General features: G+C 52.0%; 9 protein-coding genes across 9 annotated transcripts; 4 read left to right on the forward strand and 5 right to left on the reverse strand.

Annotated features, from left to right (window-relative positions):
• Positions 1 to 155: 155 nt before the first annotated feature.
• BBA_03239 (ribose 5-phosphate isomerase A) lies at positions 156 to 1,093 on the forward strand (the record flags this gene model as incomplete). Its single annotated transcript, XM_008598336.1, has 2 exons — positions 156 to 561; positions 648 to 1,093. The coding sequence occupies 2 exons, from the start codon at positions 156 to 158 to the stop codon at positions 1,091 to 1,093; spliced, it is 852 nt and encodes a 283-aa protein (XP_008596558.1).
• Positions 1,094 to 1,377: 284 nt separating this feature from the next.
• On the reverse strand, positions 1,378 to 2,284 carry BBA_03240 (Ras family protein; the record flags this gene model as incomplete). Its single annotated transcript, XM_008598337.1, has 6 exons — positions 1,378 to 1,433; positions 1,482 to 1,760; positions 1,816 to 1,945; positions 2,006 to 2,094; positions 2,163 to 2,188; positions 2,238 to 2,284. 6 exons carry the CDS (start codon positions 2,282 to 2,284, stop codon positions 1,378 to 1,380), a joined length of 627 nt encoding a protein of 208 aa, XP_008596559.1.
• A 564-nt stretch (positions 2,285 to 2,848) lies between these two features.
• BBA_03241 (p60 domain-containing protein) lies at positions 2,849 to 4,253 on the forward strand (the record flags this gene model as incomplete). Its single annotated transcript, XM_008598338.1, has 2 exons — positions 2,849 to 3,003; positions 3,077 to 4,253. The coding sequence occupies 2 exons, from the start codon at positions 2,849 to 2,851 to the stop codon at positions 4,251 to 4,253; spliced, it is 1,332 nt and encodes a 443-aa protein (XP_008596560.1).
• A 430-nt stretch (positions 4,254 to 4,683) lies between these two features.
• BBA_03242 (putative alternative NADH dehydrogenase) lies at positions 4,684 to 6,811 on the reverse strand (the record flags this gene model as incomplete). Its single annotated transcript, XM_008598339.1, has 2 exons — positions 4,684 to 4,700; positions 4,759 to 6,811. 2 exons carry the CDS (start codon positions 6,809 to 6,811, stop codon positions 4,684 to 4,686), a joined length of 2,070 nt encoding a protein of 689 aa, XP_008596561.1.
• Positions 6,812 to 7,840: 1,029 nt separating this feature from the next.
• On the reverse strand, positions 7,841 to 9,630 carry BBA_03243 (uridine kinase; the record flags this gene model as incomplete). The annotated part of the gene is made up of 9 exons (XM_008598340.1): positions 7,841 to 8,324; positions 8,375 to 8,606; positions 8,659 to 8,728; positions 8,779 to 8,864; positions 8,922 to 8,964; positions 9,021 to 9,165; positions 9,218 to 9,267; positions 9,320 to 9,397; positions 9,460 to 9,630. The coding sequence occupies 9 exons, from the start codon at positions 9,628 to 9,630 to the stop codon at positions 7,841 to 7,843; spliced, it is 1,359 nt and encodes a 452-aa protein (XP_008596562.1).
• Positions 9,631 to 13,566: 3,936 nt separating this feature from the next.
• Positions 13,567 to 14,136, forward strand: BBA_03244 (HLH transcription factor; the record flags this gene model as incomplete). Its single annotated transcript, XM_008598341.1, has 1 exon — positions 13,567 to 14,136. One exon carries the CDS (start codon positions 13,567 to 13,569, stop codon positions 14,134 to 14,136), a length of 570 nt encoding a protein of 189 aa, XP_008596563.1.
• A 1,532-nt stretch (positions 14,137 to 15,668) lies between these two features.
• Positions 15,669 to 16,253, forward strand: BBA_03245 (cell wall protein; the record flags this gene model as incomplete). The annotated part of the gene is made up of 1 exon (XM_008598342.1): positions 15,669 to 16,253. The coding sequence occupies one exon, from the start codon at positions 15,669 to 15,671 to the stop codon at positions 16,251 to 16,253; it is 585 nt and encodes a 194-aa protein (XP_008596564.1).
• Positions 16,254 to 16,711: 458 nt separating this feature from the next.
• Positions 16,712 to 17,527, reverse strand: BBA_03246 (cell wall protein; the record flags this gene model as incomplete). Its single annotated transcript, XM_008598343.1, has 1 exon — positions 16,712 to 17,527. The coding sequence occupies one exon, from the start codon at positions 17,525 to 17,527 to the stop codon at positions 16,712 to 16,714; it is 816 nt and encodes a 271-aa protein (XP_008596565.1).
• Positions 17,528 to 19,635: 2,108 nt separating this feature from the next.
• On the reverse strand, positions 19,636 to 20,277 carry BBA_03247 (cell wall protein; the record flags this gene model as incomplete). Its single annotated transcript, XM_008598344.1, has 1 exon — positions 19,636 to 20,277. The coding sequence occupies one exon, from the start codon at positions 20,275 to 20,277 to the stop codon at positions 19,636 to 19,638; it is 642 nt and encodes a 213-aa protein (XP_008596566.1).
• Positions 20,278 to 20,754: the final 477 nt, after the last annotated feature.

Below are 20,754 nucleotides of genomic sequence, written 5' to 3' on the forward strand. Positions count from 1 at the left end.
CAACCGCGCAACTTGCTACCGGCAGACTATACCCATCGCAAACCAGACTATACCCGTCGCAAACCAGACGCTCAACTCTCCAGAGCACTAATTCAGCCTGTTTACCCTGCACATCGCCCTCACTCCCTCGTCCGTCACCACCGCCATCCCGCACCATGGCCAACGACGCTGCCGTCCTCATCGAGTCGTCCAAAAAGGCCGCCGCCTACCAGGCCGTTGACGACTATCTCCTCCCATCTTACAAGTTCATCGGCATCGGCTCTGGCAGCACCGTAGTCTATGTCGTCGACGCCATTAAAGCAAAGGGCCCCTCGTTTTACGGTGACATGACCTTTGTCCCCACCGGCAGCCAGTCCAAGGGCCTCATCACCGCGGCCGGCTTCCGCATGAACAACCTCGACGAGCGTCCTGTCGTCAATGGCAGAGCCGTGGCGCTCGACGTGGCGTTTGACGGCGCGGATGAGGTCGACGAGGAGCTTAACCTGATCAAGGGCGGCGGCGCATGTCTCTTTCAAGAAAAGCTCGTCGCCACGGCTGCCAAGAAATTTGTCGCTGTTGCCGGTAAGCTTTGTCCTCCATTGCCAAGAACGTGAAAAGAAAGAAAAATGCACAAGAACAGAAATGGAGGCTAAACTCGAATACTCTAGACTCGCGCAAACAGTCACCCCGCCTCTGCACAAAGTGGAAGACTATCCCCATTGAGGTCCTCCCAATGGCCGCTCCCGATGTCCTCACCAGACTCATTGGAATGGGCTCGACGAATCCTGCCGTGCGATCTGGCTTGCCCAGCAAAGCTGGCGAGTGCGTGAGCGACAATGGCATGTGGATCATTGACGCGCCGTTTCCCTCCTTGCTGCTGCCCAAGGACCTCAACGATAGCCAAGACGGCTCCGGGCAAGGCGGCATCTGGGAAGTCAACAAGCTTGCCGACGCTCTCATCAAGCTGCCCGGCATCGTCGAGATTGGCCTCTTCTATGGCTTCAATGGCGACGAGGCTGTCAAGACGAACCAGGTTCTCCCCGCCCAAAAACCCATTGCTGCCTACTTTGGCCTGCCTACCGGCGAGGTTCAGATCCAAAAAGCAGCACAATAGACGCTGCTGCATGTCCTTTCGTGAATAATGGGCGATAAAAGACACTGAAAGTCACATAATGCCTCGCATAACTGATGCATCATCCGTGTATGCCAAAATGGTATTAGTTTACATATATAAAGATCATAGGCTCGTACTTTTGGTTCGGGACTAATAAAACCAGCTCTATGCTCAGATGCGCCAGCCATGCACGACATGCCCACAGCGAGTGGCTGGGCTTAGTTGACGCAACACTCAACGGCTCGCAATTTTGGGCCGGTACAAAAATTCCATGTCCACATCATCTAGCACGAGCAGCCCTCCTGAGCCTGCTGAGCAGTGTTGGTCTTGACGTCGATTACTGCCACCGCGTTAGAGCAATTCCTTCGGTAGAGACACATGTACATACTTTGGCTCGAAGCTTGTGCAGCAGCATCTGTGCCCTCCATTCCAGGCAGGGCCTGCGCTATTCTCTTGAATAGGTGCTTGACGTTGTGGCCTAGCTTGGCACTCGTCTCGACAAACATCAGGTTGTTCTTCTTGGCCTCGTCTTCACCTTGTTGCGTTGTGACCTCGCGCTTGTCGTTTAGATCGGTCTTGTTACCCACCAGAACAATGATGACATCGTTGCCTCGCTCAGCCCGAACATCGTCGATCCATTTCTTTGTGTTTTGAAACGATTTCGCGTCTGATCAATCGATGTCAGCCATTTGCCAGCCGCCAAGCTGCCGCGTTACTCTTACTTGACACATCGTATACAACAACGGCGACACTAGAATCACGGATATAAGACGGAATCAAGCTGCGGAATCGTTCTTGGCCGGCCGTGTCCCAAAGCTGTAGTCGTACGGTCCTGTCCTCGAGGTACATGGTCTACCGTAGCTTGTTAACATCGGGCTGGCAAACAGAAGTGGTGTAGCGCATGTATCTCACCTTGGAGAAGAAATCGATACCGACCGTGGCCTGATACATGTTGTCGAAGCAGTCGTACATGAATCTCGTGATCAGCGCCGTCTTGCCGACTGTCGCATGCCTTGTTAGCAACAGGGGAACCCCTCTCACCGCACCAACGCCGCGCAAGCCAACTTACCACTCTGCTCGCCGAGAAACACCAACCTGAGGCAATTAGTAATTTTTCGGATACGGTAGAATCGGCCAAACGCACTTGAACTTCTTCAAGGGGTTGTTGTAGGAGCCGCCTGCTTGCGCCATGTTGGAATCCGGGTGCCTGATCCACGCAGACGAGAAGTAGCTTGAGCAGGTTGCGGCGCTGGCGAGGAGTCGTTTGGTTGGCGAGCGATCGTGCAGGCGAGGGAAAAGGGGCCAATGTAAAGATGATATTGTCCGCCCAAATAAGATTGCACGATGCAGGTCGAGGTCGACTGTGGCGGAGTTGATTGCGGAGAGAACGGAGGGTCAGTTCCAATTACTGTGCGCGCCTGGCGTAACTTACTCTGAATCGGTAAGAGCACCTAAGCACAGTGGACAGGCAACGTTCAAAGCCAGGCCCCCTAGAAAATGCACGTGCCGCGCACCACAGCGCTCAACCACCTGAGCGCTCAACCACCTGTAGCTTACTATATCGAGCCGTGCTAATTGTCGGTCAGCAGAGGCCGATAACACTGTGCGCTAGAGGGGTTATCGCGGCCCCATAAAAAATTCGAAAGTTGGACGGCGCAGGTCGACAAAGGCGCAGGCCCCAGACTGGCATTGCAAAACTAGTTGGCCATTCAAGTTTGATACCACGCTTCTTGACTGCACACAATTCCAGTCAAAATGCCCGTCATAAAACCGCTGAGTTCCGACTCGCACGAGGCACCGAGTCAATATAAGCAGCCATCCAGAAAAGGCAAGAAGGCCTGGAGAAAAAATGTCGACGTGACCGAGGTGCAGAAGGGTCTGGAGGACTTGAACGAGGAAATTATTCAAGGGTAAGAATCAATCTTCGCACTTGCGAAATTGTCCAAATGAACGGAATCATGAGACGCTGACGCTTTTTTGCAGTGGTGTGATTCGTGAACGAGACTCTGCAGACCTGTTCGCCGTCGACGTCAAAGGTGACTCGCAAATTTCGAAAAAGTTGCCGAAACATGCCAAAAAGACCCTCAAGGCCGATGAAATTCTCAACAAGCGATCTGCTGTCCCGGCCGTCCCCATGCGCAAGCGAGCAAGCGACAAGACGACCAACGGCTTGCTTCCCGTGAAGCGTCTGCGCACCGACTGGGTATCGCACAAGGACCTGGCAAGGCTCAAGCGAGTCGCCGACGGCCAGCACGATACCACGATCCAGGTCAATGACGCCACATTTGACCTGTGGGAAGCGCCCAAAGAAGAGAAGCCCGAAGTCAATCTCGACCACACAAAATTAACCGTCAAGACGCCCAAGACCATGAAGCAAGCGCCCATCTCCCTGGTCGCCAGCGGCAAGGCCGTGCCGGCCGTCCAAAGGCCGTCCGGTGGCTACAGCTATAACCCTGTCTTCACCGACTACGAAGAGCGCCTGGCGACCGAGGGCGAGAAGGCGGTCGAGGATGAAAAGAAGCGCCTCGCGGCCGAGGAAGCCGCCCGGCTGAGGCAGGAAGCGGCCGCCAAGTCCGCCGCCGAGGCCGAGGCGGCTGAGGAGCGCGCCAACATGTCCGAGTGGGAGGAGGACTCGGAGTGGGAAGGATTCCAGAGTGGCGTCGAGGACACCGGCAGCAGCAGCGCGGCAGCGGCGAAGCGACCCAAGCGCAAGACGCAGGCCCAGCGCAACCGCATCCTCCGACGCCGCCAGGAGGAGCAGCTTGCCAAGCACAAGGCCGCCACCAAGGCACGCCGCATCCAAGAGGCGCGCATTCGCGAAATCGCCGAGGAGCTCGACAGCTCGGAGCGCGCCGCGCTCGAGGCGTTGCTGCGCGCCGGGGACAGCGACAGCGAAGGCGAGCTGCCCGGCACCGGGGAGAAGCTGCGCCGGCGGCAGCTCGGCAAGTACAAGCTGCCGGAGCGCGATCTCGAGCTCGTGTTGCCCGACGAGCTGCAGGATTCGCTGCGTCTACTCCGGCCGGAAGGGAACTTGCTCAAGGACCGCTATCGCAGCCTGCTCGTCCGCGGCAAGGTCGAGAGCCGCAGGCACATTCCGTTCCACAAGCAGGCCAAGCGCAAGACGACGGAGAAGTGGACGCACAAGGACTTTGTTTTGTAAAGCGAGACGAAAAAAAAGGAGGACGGAAAAGTAAAGAGGGAAATTTGGGTAGGGATTCACATGTTACTGGGTGGCATGGGTATAAACTTGCGAGTTGCATATTTCATACTTGCACAATGTCTGGTTGTCTTTTTCTTTTCTCTTTTTTTTTTCCAATTGTTTAATTTGTTTCAATTTACGAGAACATGCAGCAAATACCATGAAAACAACTCTCAAGTCGTGCGACGAAGTACCCAACGTTTGTAAAGAGAATAAAAAAAAAAGGCTTTGTGCCATGGAGGATCCTTGTTCAAGAGTCTTTTCTGCAGCCTCCCCTACAGAATCTTGACATTCATAAGCCATGTAAGAGTCTTCATCAAGTTCTGCAACCTCTCCTTGTACAACTTTTAATGTCTATAATCCATTCCCTCAACTCACCCTTTCGCACTCTCTAGAAACTCATAAGATCTGTTGTAGCAAGTTAGCCATTATACTCCGATTGTTCAACATGACCTGGAGAACTTACCTCTGCCAAACAGCCCCCTCTTGGCCCAGTCCATGGCCAACAGACATCTCGTTCGGAAGCTCACACTCTGCGCAAAATACACCGACCGCCAGGCGTAGACGGCCCATAGACCGCCGGTAAAGCTCCAGCCGTCGCCGAGGTCAAAGACGGCCGAATTGCCGACGTAGGCCAGGCTGCCAAGGTGGCGGTACTCAAACGCCTTGAACGCGGCCGCGTCGACATCGCCGTCGCGAATGTCATTCACCTCGAGCCCGCGGGAGAGGTGAGCGAGTTTGTTGAGCTTCTGGCCGAGGTACACACCCTGCTGATTGGCGCGCTGCGCCGTGGCGGGGAGCGAGGTGAGCTTGCTGTCTATCTGGGCGAGGAGCTCGCGGAGCTCGCCAAAGTCAAGGGTACCTGACTGGTCCTTGTCAAACTCCTGGAACAGCTTGTCGAGACGCCGCAGGTGGGAAACGGCCTGCGGGAAGCGCTGCTTGACTTCCATGGCTACCTTGCGCCAGTCACTAAAGTGCAGTTGCACCGTCTCGGGGTCCTTGCCGCGCTTGTAGGCGATGCTACGCAGCACGCTGATGATGTGGTCTGCAACATTGTTTTGTACAGTTGAGCAGTCCCCAATAGCATATACATCGCCGAGAGGGGATCCCTTGAGGCGCAAATGGGTATCGGTCTCGAGGGCTCGTTTGTTTGTCTGAAAGTCGCCAAGCGTCTTTGCAATCCTCTGTGCGAATTCCGTCTGCGACACACCGGTCGACCAAAGACAGAATCCAATGGGGAGCTCCTTGGTGAGATTGGAGCCATCAGGCTGCTTTTGCGAGAAGACAATCTTGTCTGGGTGAACCTCTTGCACGCGCGAGTTGGTCAGGACGTCGACGTGGTCACGAGCGAAGCGCTTCTCGGCATATTTGGAGACTTCCTCGTCGTAAGTGTTGAGAATATGGCTGCGACTTTGAATTAGGTGCACGGAAATCTCGTTGCGCAGGAGACGAGGAAAGTTTCGTGTCAAATCTTCATTCAGCAAGTCGTAGAGCTCGGCAGCGAATTCAACGCCAGTGGGGCCACCACCGCTGATGCAAAAGGAGAGAAGACGGCGACGCTCAGTATCCGAGGTTGTGGGTAAGCAGGCAAGCTCGAGGTTGTGAATAATCTTGTTCCGAATCATCCGGGCATCGTTAATGTCCTTCAGGAAAAAGGCGTTCTCGAGACCTTTGACACCGTGGGGGTTGGTAACGGAGCCGACGGCAACAACCAGCTTGTCGTAGGGAACGTAAAAGTGTATCTTTTTCCCATCGAGACCCGTTTGCGAGACTTCGACGAGCTTCTCGTTAAAGCATACATTTTCGGCGCTAGCTCGAATAAAGTGGCCGTGGATTCGGCCGAGCATGCGGCGGATCGGCTCGACGAGGGATCGAGACTCGAGAGTTCCGACGGTGGCAGAGGGCAGCATGGGCGTAAACAGGAAGTAGTTGGTGGGCGAGATGACGGTGACGTGGTAATCGTCGGGGTTGAGCTCCTTGATCAGAGCGACGCCGCCCCATCCACCTCCAAGAATGACGAGCTTGGGCTTGTCCTGGCACTCGCTCTTGCCGTTATTGTCATTGTCATCGATGAGGACGTCGGCAATAGGCAAGTTTTTGGGACCACCGCGGCGCGGCTGCAGTGCGAGCTCACCAACCGTGATGTCACCGGCATCCGCGCCCTCCTTGTACGTGGTGGCATCGTAGATGAAAAAGGCCGCGACGAGGATGCCGCCGACGGCAATGGACGTGCCGATCCACGCCATCATCCTGTACGCAAAGTTGAGAGTCCACGACTGTCGCTGAGGTAAGGGCTTGCCCGATATAGCGCGAGCATGAACAAGGACGGCGGGACGTTGGGCGCGTCGTTGGCCCTGGGCGGCCGTCAAGGTCGGTGACGATGCCGCGCGGTGAAATTGGGCAATGTTTCCAGACGCGGGCGCGAATCGCGACACAGACTGAGCCGACAAGCTGCAAGGCAATGCCCCAAGAACTCGACGGACAGCGGCGCCGCCGATGGGACGAAGCGGCGCAGCCATGGTCGGCGCAACCAGGTGGCAGCTCCGTAGAAAGACACAAACACGGCCGAGCAAGCTATCTGAGCTTGGCAATCGAGGGCTGGTCGTCGTAGGCGATGGAAACCAACTTTTCGAGAGCAATTGGTGCAGAAAAAGGCAAGTGCAAAGCAGTAATGGATAACGAGTGGAGGAGAGTGAAGAAGATCAAATACGAGGCAATCCGTAACGGAAGAGAGCAAAGATGGTTTGCTGAAGCTGGCTAGTACGGCACAGGTAGTTGCGTCATAGGCGGGCCAGCGAACAAGAGATGCAGTTGGGGCGGGCTATTCGGGCCTTCAGCCACAGTGGCAGCCAAAGTTTCGCCTTGACAGCAGATTTTTTTTTTTTTTCCTGCGCTGGAATATTTCAAAGGTCTACACACAAAGTCGCGAATAATGCCCTCCGTTGGTACCTAGTTGAAAAAAAAAAAAAAAGATAAATATCTGTGAGCCTGCTTTACATGCTCTTCCAGGCTACCTACAGCTGTAATAAAAGCACTGTGGCCGCCTGTGGGCCGTCTGAGAATTGGCGCGAGCTCCACTGAAGGACGCCATCTCAGGGCTGTCGAGCTGTCGGGCTAGTGGCAGGTTTACTTTCCGGCTGCTCCGTGGACAGATAACGCTGAGCGGAAACGTAGCAAAAAAAGACTCATGTAGTTCTTTTCTTGTTAAGCGCTTATCAATTGAGCTGAATTTTCTGATCGAGCGTCACGTCGCCAATTTCGTATTCAATCTGTTGCTTCCGGCCGGCCATCCCATGCACCAACAGATTCCCGCGGACGTAATTTCGGCAGCCCGAGCTCGGATCCGATAGCCAAGATGCGCACCGATGAACTGCGGCAATGACTTGACCAGATAAAGAACCCACATATATTGAAATCAGACAAAAGTTCAACTTGCAACCTGCCAGACCGCTATACGATCAAGTACATGCCCAATGCTATATGCAAAAAGTAGTGCCAAGTACGCCATTCCCTGGGAGCGCTTCCGATCCATCCAAGCAACGCAGGGCTTAGCAGCGGAAATAGCGCTTCTCAACCCATCGCTGCTCCTGATCCGCCAGGATATTCACCACAACCACCTTAATCTCGGGAAACACAGTCATCAGGCGGTGCAGTCCGATCCTGCCCGCCGAGTACGTAGCCAGCACAATCTTGTCGAGCGCGACGCCGTGGTCGACCAAAACCTGCACCGCCATCAGCGCCGCGCCGCCGCTCGCCATCTGCGTGTCCAACAGCAGCACACTCTCGTGCGTCGCAATGTCTTCCGGTAGCTTGAGGTAGTGCAGCTCCGGCTCGCCCGTCTTGAAGCTAGACTGGATCAGGAGCCGGCCCGTTCGGCAGTCGGGAATCGTCCGCTTCAGCGCCGACTCGAATGCTGATCCTCCCCGCAGCACAATGACGGCGCTGACCTCGCCCTTGGGCGCGAGACCCTTGTACTCGTGACCCTGGGGCGTGTTGATGGAGAGGCTTTTGAATTGGACATTGTTGAGCGACCTGCCCGTGTTAGTAACTGGCCAGAAGGGTTGCCCGGGCGGGAGACTCACTGCTCGAGTACCAACGCCGCGAGCCTGTCAAAGTAAAAGATAAAGTCCTCAGCCGACGTATCGATGTCTTGTAGAATCGTATTCATGGCCTTTATTTGCGGTGTACCATTCAGCACAACAACGTGATCAGAAAGCGGCTGCTCCTTGCATTCCGCTTCCAGTCTCGACAGTGCCTCTCGATGGTGTCTGGATTTTTCCACTAATTTCTTGTCGATGAACTGAACCATCATGTCTACCGCCATGATCAGATAGGAATTCACGCAGTGTCAAGCAGCCCCTCTTACCAAGTGCAACACGATTCTCAATGCCTCGTGGAACAATGAGATCTGCGACCTTTCGCTGCGGCTCGACATACTTGAATATGTAAGTCCAAGTCCAAAGCTCAAATGTGCACGCAAGTATACCTTTTCAAAGTTGGGCTTTACATAGGCAAACCACTGCTTGATACAGCCCTCAATGTCTCGCTCACGCTCGCGAACGTCTCTCACAACTGTGTTCATGCATGTCTTAGCCGGTTACACTGCATAAGCCGCCAGAGCCAACTTACTTCTACGTGCAAGACACGTGTCTGCATCGGCCTCGCAGTAAATCTGCATAGACGTTAGAGCCGACCAGCCACAAAAATTCTGTCAGGGCAGTCACATACACCCATATCCAAAAGCTCCAGAACCCGTGGGTCATACAGGGCAAAGATGCCTTCCAGAACGAGAACATGCGGGGAATAGATTGTTGTTGTTTGTTCCAGGCGTTGATGTTTGGCAAAAGAATATACAGGGATATCGGCACGTTTTCTGCACATGCAGTTGAGCATACATGACAGCTAGCGCTTCTTGATGCACTTACCCGGCTTTGAGATCTCGGAGGCGCTCAACCAAGATGTCAAAATCGATGGCCTTGAATTACGATTAGCGTCCAAGTCGGGCAAGAAGAAGCCGCTAAATGTACCTCGGGGGAATCAAAGTCATAGTCGTTGGCAAAGGCCAGCTTAGATTGCTCTGGTGTCAGAGTTTTGTAAAATGAGTCCTGTTCCCGGTCAGTACGTAGTACAGAGATCGCCAAGTAGTACGGCTGATGAGACACGCTACCATCGACAAAATGACCACCCATGGTAGATTGAGCTTCTTCACGATTGCCTGCGAAAGAGTCGACTTTCCAGAGCCAGAGCTGCCCGCCACACCAATAATGCTAACGTCTGCCCAGGGTGGTGCATAGTAGGCTCGCTTCTGCACCGTGACATGCGTCTCCAGATTCGACATGATTGCTGTTCTAGGTGCACAGCCGGCAGACTTGGGCTACAAGAACCGCAGACCAAAGTATTGCACGATATCGTCGACGAAGAAAAAAACCACAGCCCGCAGTATGACCTCGCGTGATCCACCTGGAGACAAGCCACGGGGCAAGGCTAGGTGGCGAGGAGGGGTAAAACCTTCAAGGAGACGCAAAGCAGAGTTTCTGAGCGACGATAGTCTTGGGAGGCGGGTAGCAGGCTCTGAATCGGCCAGAGAAATAGTCGATCGTTGAGTTCTCTCCGTCACGATGATCTCGAGAATATCTTACCCCAGCTACTTGGTTTTGCGGAGAGACCCTGATTGGCTCAAGACAGCGCCTTTCCTAGGCGATGTGTCACGTGCAGCTGTGAGTGTCAATGGCATCCATCCATCCCACAGAGGCCAAGATGAATGAGTGTTAGTTATTTGCAGATTCTCTGGAGTATTCATTGAAGGATGGTTGAATTTTTTCAGAAGCGAAACAATTGTCAATTTCGTGTTCATGATCACTGAGTCAACCGTAAGCTGGTGGTAACTCACAATAGGTGATAGTTTGGTGGCTTTTTTCAAGACATTTTTTTTTGCCTCTCCTAATCATGAAAAGTCTACACATAGACAAAGCGCCACAGCAGTCAAGTTTTGCTACTCTTCCGCCCCAATCGCCAAAATTCTTGTGGTATCTTCCTCTTCTCTGATATACCCTCACCCGAGCTGGCCATACCTCGCAATCCTGGTGACCTCGAAACATTGTAGAAAATCCAAGGGCACATATGATTAATATGATTCGTTAGGAACCAAGTGCAGAACCTGGGTTGGTGAGTGTCGCGAGGAAGCAACGCGTGAACTTCACAACCCTGCAGGAGAGCATGCACACGGCATCCATCATGTGGGTACGAATATCATGGAGAATATGATCGACACTCAACCCATATGAATCAGTCGTTGAATCGAGATATAGATTTCACCGGTGCGATAATTTAGTGACACGATTGCCCGCACTTTGCTGTTGTGGGCCAACCGCCAGTGAAAGAATGGCCAGGCATTGACTGACAGGCAAATGATCAGCTTTGATATGATACTATAAGTGAAACAGCTGCGCGACATAGTTTCGCGGGTTTCTTATTCGGTCATAAAGAGTGGTCTCGAGTTGCGCCGCAATCCTGGACAACGCAAAGGCGCCCTCAGTTTCGTTGTGTCATGAGCAATGCGTCTACAGCACAATATTGTCCGATTGCCAAGTATTTCTTCGATTCTGACATGTTGCAAGGAGGGAATTATAGGTAGAGCCCGCCTGAGACAGCCGGAGCTCTCCGTGCGTTGAGCTATTTCTGTTCTTGCCCAAGTCCACCATTCACATGTCTTGAATTTTCAATCAACACCGAGGTGCTGCAGTCATGCCAATGGGGCAACACAGGCAACATCAGCTCGGGTGCACTGTGTGGCATCGTGATGCCCAAACACACATTCGGAGCCCGGCGTGTGCACCGCAGGAACATGCTATAGGCCAATTTATCCAACACTTGTTCCAGTCAAAATGCAGCGCTGCGTACCTAATGACTCGAGTACATGTGTATAATGATAAAGAGAATCTTGTAACACATCTAGCAGCGCGAAAGATCAATGCAACGAGCCGAGGCGCATTGTGACAGCGCTGGGCAAAGGCCAAGTTCGCGGGAGATCAACATCAGATTGAAACCTGATCTCGCCTCTCGTCTTCACACGCACCGTCAAGGGCTAGATATTTGATACTGGCACGTTCATACAGAAGTAACATTCTTGTGAGTCGCGGATTTAGTCATAAGATTGTCTGCCACCAAAGAATTGACCAGGGGCGAGGATGACGGCATGTGGCCGAGTAACAAAGCAGAGGCTAAAAACGTATGCGGCTTGATGACAACAAAGTCCCTCGCCTCGGTATAGACATCTCAAGACTCCCCAATTGAATATACAACACTAGCTTCTACGCCGCCCGCAGTGTGAGTATCGTCCCCGAGATATTCCGCCTTTTCCGTCTGCTGCCCTGCTTGCCTGCTGATCGCCCGGAGCACCTGGACTCCTGTTTGGGGTTAATTGAGCCCAGAAGAAACATGAGCAGCAAGGCTCACAGATGAGCAGGACCATGGACCTGATCAACAGTGCGACACCCGACAAGGAATACCTTGCAAGAGATTGTCAGGGCGGGGTTGTAGACATCCGAGCTGGATTAGCTGGAGGCTCTGTACTTTCGGCTGAACCTTTGGGGCAAAATTTTGCTCCGCAAGGACGATTCCATTCACGGATCGGATTCTATCCTTTTGGTTGGTTTACCATGGCAGCTGGAAGGTGTCAGGTCAGACTGCAGCCCCGGTAGGAGGAGGGGGTGCCGTTGGGAAAACTAGCATGGCTTGGCACTGGTTATGGTGAGTTTCCCCAACCAGTGGCGTCAAGGTTAGACTGGACAGGAAAGGACCGTTTTTAATCTACCCCCGGAGTGGATAGCCAAGTAGTCAGATCAGGAGGCTATTGATGGGGAAACAAGGATATGCGCAGACCAAATCAGCCGAGCACCTGAGAGTCTAACGTGAGTTGGTAACTTGCAGGGATGTGCCATCACCAAATACAGTTGATGGAGGGGGGAGTCTTTGTTTCATCGTTTTCGTCGTTTGTCGCTTCTCGGCCTGTGATGGCTCCTGTCGCACGACGACAACGGAGGCACACTAGTGCCCCGCCGACTGTGGGAATACCTACCTACCTGTTTGTCCAGCTTCTCTGGTCCTTCACTGTAGAAGGCCAAAGAAAGCTTGACAACTCTCTGCAGCTGAGCCGCAAAGACCATCTCGTCCTTGCCATCGGGCTGCTGCTCTCTCTCCACCCGCCTCCACGCCTTGGGCTTTGACAGCTCCTTTCTGCGACTATTTTTGCAATGATGGACTACGTGGGGCAATTGCGCCCCCCCCCCAAAGACAACAGAAACAACGGGAGGCCTGGGAAAGGTAACGATCGCCGACACTACTTCACATGCCGCAAAGGTAACATCTGCCCTGTTCTAGCCAGGGCCTTGGAGACACTCCCCACTGCCACCAATATAGTCTTTGATGCATAACCTTTGAACCGACCAACTTTGCGCAGCAGTGTTTGATCTCATCGAATAGCAGTTGAAAAGCTTGCTGAACCGCATTCGACCAACCGACTACGGATTGGTTGAGAACCCTCCTTCTCGCCTTATCTATCTGCTCATAGCCACTCACTCTGTGTCGGAGCGACTCGTCTTGTTGTGCGTACACTTGGGTGCGACATTGTTCTCTGACACTCTATATGCGCATATGCAAATAGGTACGTACGTGAACCAGATGTTGCTGTTACCACGGCCACAGACTCAAAATTGGACCTTGATATGATGCTGTGAATCTGCGCTGACAGCCTACAGCTGACATGCACTCAACCACTCAGTTTGGCCAGATAGGCTGGCCTCCATCCTACACGGCAATGCCGTACTCTAACAACACTTCAAACACTTTGCCGATTACACTAGTCGATCCACGCGGTACGCCATTTCTTGCTTTTGTGCAAGATCCTTACGAAGCCCAAAGCATTCATCACGAAATGAGCCTGAACAACCAGAACTATGAGTCCAACTCCTGTGCCTCGCAGAAACTAGCAGAGGGGCTACCGGGCGCCGATCAAAGCACGGCTATCTATCCAATTCCACCGCACTATTTGCTAAAGTCCGACGTCGCAGCTGCGGCCGGGCAAGCAGGGCATGTCGCGGGACATGCGCCGTCTCATCTCTGTCACCAGACCTCAGTTGACTTCAAAGATGACCTGCTAAGGAATCGGCATATTAATAGCAATGACAACACTTTTATGGAGTGGCTGTATCCCCCAACAAAAGGGTCGTCATCTCAGAATTTTCCCGAAAGTACAGTGCAGTGGGGGAGCGACTCCATGTTTGACGCGGAATCGAGAGGTACACAGCGAAGGGTGGGCGTAAGGCAACTTACGCAATTCAGACTCAAATTGATTGAGGACGATGATGAAGACGAGGAGGAAGAAGAGGAAGAAGAAGAGGAGGAAGAGGAGGAACAAGATGGTGATGCTGAAGACGCGCCATCACCGGGATCGAGGTCCAGCCAGGCTCGCAGCCCCACGTTCTCTGTCAAGAAGGGAGTCAGCACCCGCAGCAGCCGAGCTATTTCGAAAAAGGCATACACAGATGGCTCTGCGGCCTCCATTGCGGGACGTTCGATACCTAGGCGCGAACCAAAAGGGCAACGCAAGAAGCTCACGATCGAACAGAAGCGAAGCAATCACATCCGACATGAAAAGAAACGGCGGGGACTTATACGTGATGGATTCAATGACCTCACGGAGCTCGTTCCCGAGCTCCGGGGAGGGACCTGGTCAAGATCTAGAGTTTTATTTACAGCAGTTGAGTTTTTAAAGACTCTGCTGGAGAGGAATGACGCCTTGCAAGAAGAGTTGAACGCTCTGAAGTCAGACAAGACGGAGAACTGAGAAAAAGAGACAGCTCGGTCGTGTTGTGAGATTTTGGCAATTTGACTGTACATGATGGGAGATGTACTCAAAATCTATTCATTCCTTTCCAACTCAAATTACTGCACCTATTGTTTTACGAATTATTCCTCAATATTTTGACATCACTTGGCCTAGAAGCTTTCGCGAACCTTCCGAGGCCTGGCACCATGCCAAGCCACTGACCACCATCAAGCAGTAGTCAGGCACATTCTTCTCCAAATTCTGAGGGCGGGCGAAAGTGGCTTGTCGAGCTACACCTGGTGGCTGTCGCAGGTGAAAGGAGAGGGGCAGTAACTAACAAATGCGCATGGACAGTTTAACTCGATGAAAGTAGGTTTAAGCGGTTCATCCCGTTGTGGCTCTGTGGTCAGACCTGGGGAAAAAACATGCCGATGTCATCTGCCAGGCATATTTGCTCCGTTCTTTGTCAAGGCGAGAGAGGAGAATTCAGGCCAAAGCCACACGATTTCGGGGGCGCTGACTTCCGCCGCCCCCCCCCCCCCCCCCTCCCCCGCCATGAGCCTCTTTTTTTCATCGACAGTTGCCAACTTTGCATAAATATTGCTCGCCTTTGTTTTAGTCCTTACCCACATGCCACATGCCCATTGATACTATCTGCACACCCCATATGCAGTGCCGACACGCCCCTCCTCCCGGACCATTCCCCAGAAAGCACATATGTGCTCGGCCGAGGGAAAAGCTGTCAAAACTTGTCGAGCGCAGATGATGAAAAATTTTGTGAAGGAGGCGGAATTCCCGCACGCCGCCCATCCTAACCCACCTCGGCCCCCAAATTGTCTCACCCGGGGGTACCTGGTCGGCCCTGATTGAGCATCAGACAACTTTCTTGTGTGATTGATTACGCTGCATGGCCCGCTTCAGATATTCTGCTCAAGTTGATGATGACAGTGAGGACGCGTGCTTTGGGCTCTATCAGTAGTGTCAGTTTGACTTGCCTGGAACCGGATGCAACACCATCTCATCGACTCATCTGCCAGATGCGGCGCCAAGTATATGCCCTCATAAGCCCTCGTGAGTTGACTAGACGAATCTCGGTCGGTTTTACTGTCATGCGTGTCGAACATTGTGTTTCTAGACCTCTGAACATCAACATCGTCGAGTCTTACACACACAATCCAATTGCGAGCACAACTCAATGGCCATTATAAAACGGCCAAGTCGCAACTCAGTCGACCATTTTCGAAAGAATATTTCTAGGGCAACGACAACTTTACAGGGAAACCCACTCTATAGAAGGTATCTTTTTTCTTATATTTAGGTAACCTCAAGCCAGTGTTGAGTTTTCGCATCAGGCGGTGGCTTGGATAGGATTTAGGTGTGCGAAGCCCGCCATGCGAGGCGCTCGTTAGGTAATAGATGAGGATTAGGATTCAAGTTTTTTTTTTTTTTCGAAAAATATGATAAAAACAAGTGACGATAGAAAATTCAGAAATTTTTCCTTCCTGTGCACCATATCTACTCAATATTCAAGTCTACCCACTCGATTCATAATGCACTTCTCCGCCCCTCTTGTGCTGCTTACTGCCATTACCGGTGCTCATGCACTCGTTCTACCGCGCGATACCAAGTCATACGCCAAGGTCTTTAGAAATGTAAAGGCCAGAGTTTTCGATTTGGATAATGCCTTTAGTCTCTGGACCAAGGACCCTGCCCCGATCGTTCAAGCCGCCAACAGGCTGATGGTTACGATTGAACAGAGCACCAGCACCGTCCAAGGCTACGCCAACCTCACCATGAATGAGACGCTGAGCCTGTACTCCCCAGTCGCGGAGCTCAAGGTGCAGTTCGAGTACCTCGATGAACACCTCGACAAGAGGAAGAAGGACTATCGAAAGGCCGGGCTGTGCCATCTCATCAGCAGCCAAATCGCCTCCATTATCGACAAAGGCAAGGCCCTGGCTGGCGTCACCATCTCCAAGATTCCCCCAGGCGCCCAGAATTTTGCAAAGACGAAGCACGCTCAGGATCTTTTTGATACCCTGGAGAGAACTCGGGCCGCCTTTTCCGCCGACAAATGCAAGCAGGCGACAACCGCAAATGTGACAACTGGCAAGAATGTTTGGCTAGAGCGATGATGCTAGGGTAATATAAACACAGGAATCTGCTCAATTATTGAGATTAATTTGCTATAACTAGCAAAACAAACAGAAGTAGTTGATAGTCAATACAGAAAATTGGCCATTGTCAAATTACCAAATGCCATCATTTTCAACGTTGCTGCACATGTCGGCTAGGGACTGGACCAAAAGGAAAAAGGCACAATTTAAATTAGAGTCATGTACTATTCCAACCATGAGGCAGGTACAACTAATATTAATACAGAAAAGCTGCTGCAAAAACATTAATGAGCCAATATGTCAATCAAGTTGGTCTTGCTGGATGTAGATACACTTGTGTGCCATTGTCTCAGTACCATGTAATAGCCCTTGGTCGAAGAAGATGAAACGTTTTTGACTGATCCCTCAGTCTACGAGAGAGACTTTTCCCTTCTTGACCACGACGTGATCCGTAGAATTTGCTTACTGCCAAGGATTTACAGCAGCATGGCGGCAGCAGCAAGAGCAGCAGCACCAAGGGGCGCAATGGCAGCGGCACCGGCGGTGACGACGGGAAAGTCGGAGCTGGCAGCGCCAGAGCTGCTAGCAGCGCCAGTTCCAGTGGAAACAGCAGAGCTGGTGGGATAAGGAGCCGAGGTGACGGAAGAAGAGGCAGCTCCGGTAGGTGCTGCCGAGGAAGAGCCAGCAGCAGAAGACGTGGCAGCAGCCGAAGATGAGGCCGGGGCAGAGCCAGTGGACGAAGAACCGGCGTTGCCGCTGTCCTTGCAGTTGCTCTCGCTAAACACGTCAACGGCCTCCTGGAGGACCTTGGTGAGGCCAGCGACGAGCTGGGAGGCAATCGACTGGGCCTCCTCGGGGACCTTTGCAATGACCGACTTGATCAGCGCCTGCGAGGCATCGTTGACGCTGCCGACCTGGGTGCGGAAAATGGTGCACGCGCCCTCCTTTTCGACCGTGGGGCGAAACTCCTTGAGGCCCGAGGTGAGCGCCTCGCCGCTCTTGGTCAGGTCCTGGACGGGCTCCGTCAGCTTGATGGCGCCGTTGAGGTCGAGCTCGTCGGAGCCGTCGACCTTTGTCTTGCCGTCGGTCAGGGCGGAGACGACGTCGTTGGAGGCCTTGAGAAGGGGCGCCTGGTCGCCGCTGTAGCTCTTGACGGACGAGTCGAGGGCCTCGAGGTTCTTCTTGACGTCGCCGAGGATGGAGATGACGGTGTCGGCGTCGCGCGGAGCAACGAGGTTGGTGTTGAGGGCGAGGGCACCGGTGACGGCGCAGGCAATGATGGAGTACTTCATTTTTTTGGGTGAGATAAAGAGAGTTTTGAGGGGATATTAATTTGAAGTGAATATTCTAAAGAATTTGTGACGGAGCGCTTTAGTGTGACTGAAACGACAGAGTTTGCAAGAGAAAGGGCAGTAAGACGAATGAAGAGCAGACTTGTTTTCTAGATGGTCAAGTCTGGCTCTTGCCGTCATTTATCTAATTTGGCATTGATTTGGTCTTTGGCAACAATAAACAAGAATTTGCGGATCGGCATTGGGTTGAGCCTGGTAGGTTCTGCCCCTGTCCATCGCTTGACAATACATATGTAGTTGATGGTGCCGAGGCCGCCACCCCATATGTGCAAGGGCTGAGCCGCACCTGTAAGCAAGAATATCGACTGAAAAAGTTTTAAGCCCCTGATTTAATTTCCGGAAAAAATGCCGACAATAGTACAGAATATTGAGTAATACAATCCCCACCCCTGCTCTCAGTGTTTGATAGCTCCGCTTTGGTCGAGTTTGAGACTGGCATTGTACCAGTGCGTCGTCCTTTAAGATGGCATCTTGAAAGTCAAATTTGATACATATTAGTCTCAAAGTTTAACGGCCCGTCTTTCAATGTCGCACGTTCCTGGCTCTTCTTTGATGTAATTGCAAGTGGATAAAGTCCCTACCGGAATCATGTTACTATTCATAGGCGCACCGAGTCGCATGCACACACGTCTTGAAACATTGAGACTTGCATGCCATGCATTGCCCGAATGTGTTTGGAAACGCGGCTAGCTTCATATCAACAAGGCAATTATACTAATTCACAATTGGAGGCCGCAGACGGACGCGAGTCGGACCGGTGGTCCGTTTCTCTGGCCAGTGACGGTGCGTGGTATTAGAATGGCATCTAGTGCCAAACAATTGCGCCATAGCTCTAGCCAGCCACGTTTTCGTTTGCATTTGAAGTTGCTTCTCCCAGAAAGTATGTCAAAGGTAGTGTCCTTATAACAGATGGCAGGGAGCCCTTGTCTCAAAAGGTCCGAAGTCTTAGTTGGACTAAAGTCAACAGAGCCTTGGTATATCCGTACATGGCCGTCGGTCCGGCTTGACTAGAGCAGCAAGATCGAATCAATCGAATCTGCAAACTGTAGATCTATAATTGTGACTAAATATTTCTTTTTTGGTGTTTTGGGGCTACATGTGTGTTCAAGATCATATTGACAGGCACACACTGGCATGACAGGTATACAATGACAGACAGGGTGCCTTGCAAAGTGCGCATCCCTGTCCTGATAGATATACACCCTCTAATTAGCTTTTGGATCCACCAACGTAGTTACGCTATGCAACACTTCCCCAGGTTCTTGTGCGGGGGATGTGAGCCCACTCATGCAACGCACGGCCGAGGCCAGTGCATCCAGGCTTCTTCACAGGCTTTCCCCCAACCCAGCAAACCCCAGCTGAGATGCCATCCGACAAGTGTACATATTTCTCTTTGGTTGGTTGGCTGATAATCCACGCGGGCTTCCCCCCTGGCCGTTTCATGTTGGGACATACATGCAGTATTATTGGAGAGGCCTCTCCCCACACATCTCACATGTCGCTTTACTTCTGCCGAAAAACACGCCAGGGCCAAAGGCGCCTCGGGAGTAGCCTGTCCACATGTTGTGGGGTAGACTTACCTTGCAATAACAGGATATGTAGACGCGCCGGTCGTTGCCAACTTCAATAACCGTGCACCGTCAGATGTTGTGCAAGGCCGAGCAACTTGGCATTTTGTCCAGATTGTCACCCAACCCACGGCTTGCGAGTGTGGGGAAGTCTTCTGTGGGTGACTCTGAACAGATGCCTTTTTTGCGCGAACAAGAATGGTAATTGGAATTTGGCAAACAGTGGGCAACATGCGATTCACAGCTATCGCTGCGCTAGTCGACCTAAACGATGGGACAGAAAGCTGGTCAATGTGTATTGGATTTGCATGCTGCTTGGTACTACATATGTTTGTGAAAAAAAAACTCCTCCTGAAATGTGATTGATTAATCTAGAATTGAATCAAGTTGTAAATCTTCCATCATCACCAGACCGTAGCTCAACTCGGTTCCATTGTGTATTGGCGACAGCTCACTCATCATCCGACAGCATCCAGATCCCTAAATCAGAGCCAAAGTGGCTACCAGGCCGAGAGCAAGGGAAAAAAAGACGCTCGAGGGCCCAAAGCCAAGACGTGAGCTGGCAGAGGTGGTTGTCACGTTCCGTCCATTGACGCAGTTTTCGGTCGAAAAGTCGTCTTGGACGCTCTTCAAAGAGTCGGTTATGCCCTCGGATAGCGCTTCAGAAATCTCAAGCGCAGCAGAAGGCACCCTGCTGTTGACGGCTGCGATCAAGGAAGTCGCTCCTTTGTTGATATTTGCTACTTGTAATTGAACAACCATGCAAAGCTTCTGCGTCTCTATCGAGCTCTTGAGCTTGACCATGTTTTTCGCAAGGTCTGCTGACAACTCTGACATTTTGTGTACTGGCCCAATCAGGTGAACGGTTTCGATGTAGGTGAGGTTGCCCGTGGCGTTGACAGTAGATGTAGCGACCTGAATAGATTGAACGATACGATCAGAGGCTTTCAGAAGCGTGGCTGGATCTGCGTTGCCAGAGTCGGCCACACTTGACAAAGCCTTGACGCTTTCCGTAACATTGGCCAACACGGTATTGATAGCGTCGAAATCGCGTGAGACTATTTGTGATGGAGATGCGTTGGCGATGCCGACGATGGCGCTGAAAATGAGTGAAAGCCGCATGCTGTGTCGTGGTGCAATGAAAGAAGGTACAATATAAAATCGAATACAAGGATAATACAGGCTCGTCTGTAAAAAAATCACCTTGTTGAAGAAATCAAGGGTTTACGGATGAGTTGAGCTTTTGCCCGAGTCGCAAGAAGACGCAGTGTCTATCTGGTTCAAGTACCAGCAACAAAGACTTGATAACCAAACTAAAGAACGCTAAAACCAATACAATGCGAGCAACTATCTTTTCGAGAACATCCAACTCTAGGCTCGTTGGATTTTTTTTTCAAGCGCATTGACTGGATTGGGTGGCTAAAGTACGCACAACTACACATGTGGTCGTTTCCCTTGCCGAGGACCTGAGCAAGCATGATGAAGAAGTTTGCTGCATCACGCATATGACTATTCATTTCGCACTAGGGCGCTCGAGTTACTTTTTTTTTTTTTTTTTTAAAAACTTTTTAAAAAAAAAAACCTGTTCTTTAGTACGTA

Source organism: Beauveria bassiana (genome assembly GCF_000280675.1).
Source record: "Beauveria bassiana ARSEF 2860 unplaced genomic scaffold BBA_S00007, whole genome shotgun sequence".
NCBI lineage: Eukaryota > Fungi > Ascomycota > Sordariomycetes > Hypocreales > Cordycipitaceae > Beauveria > Beauveria bassiana.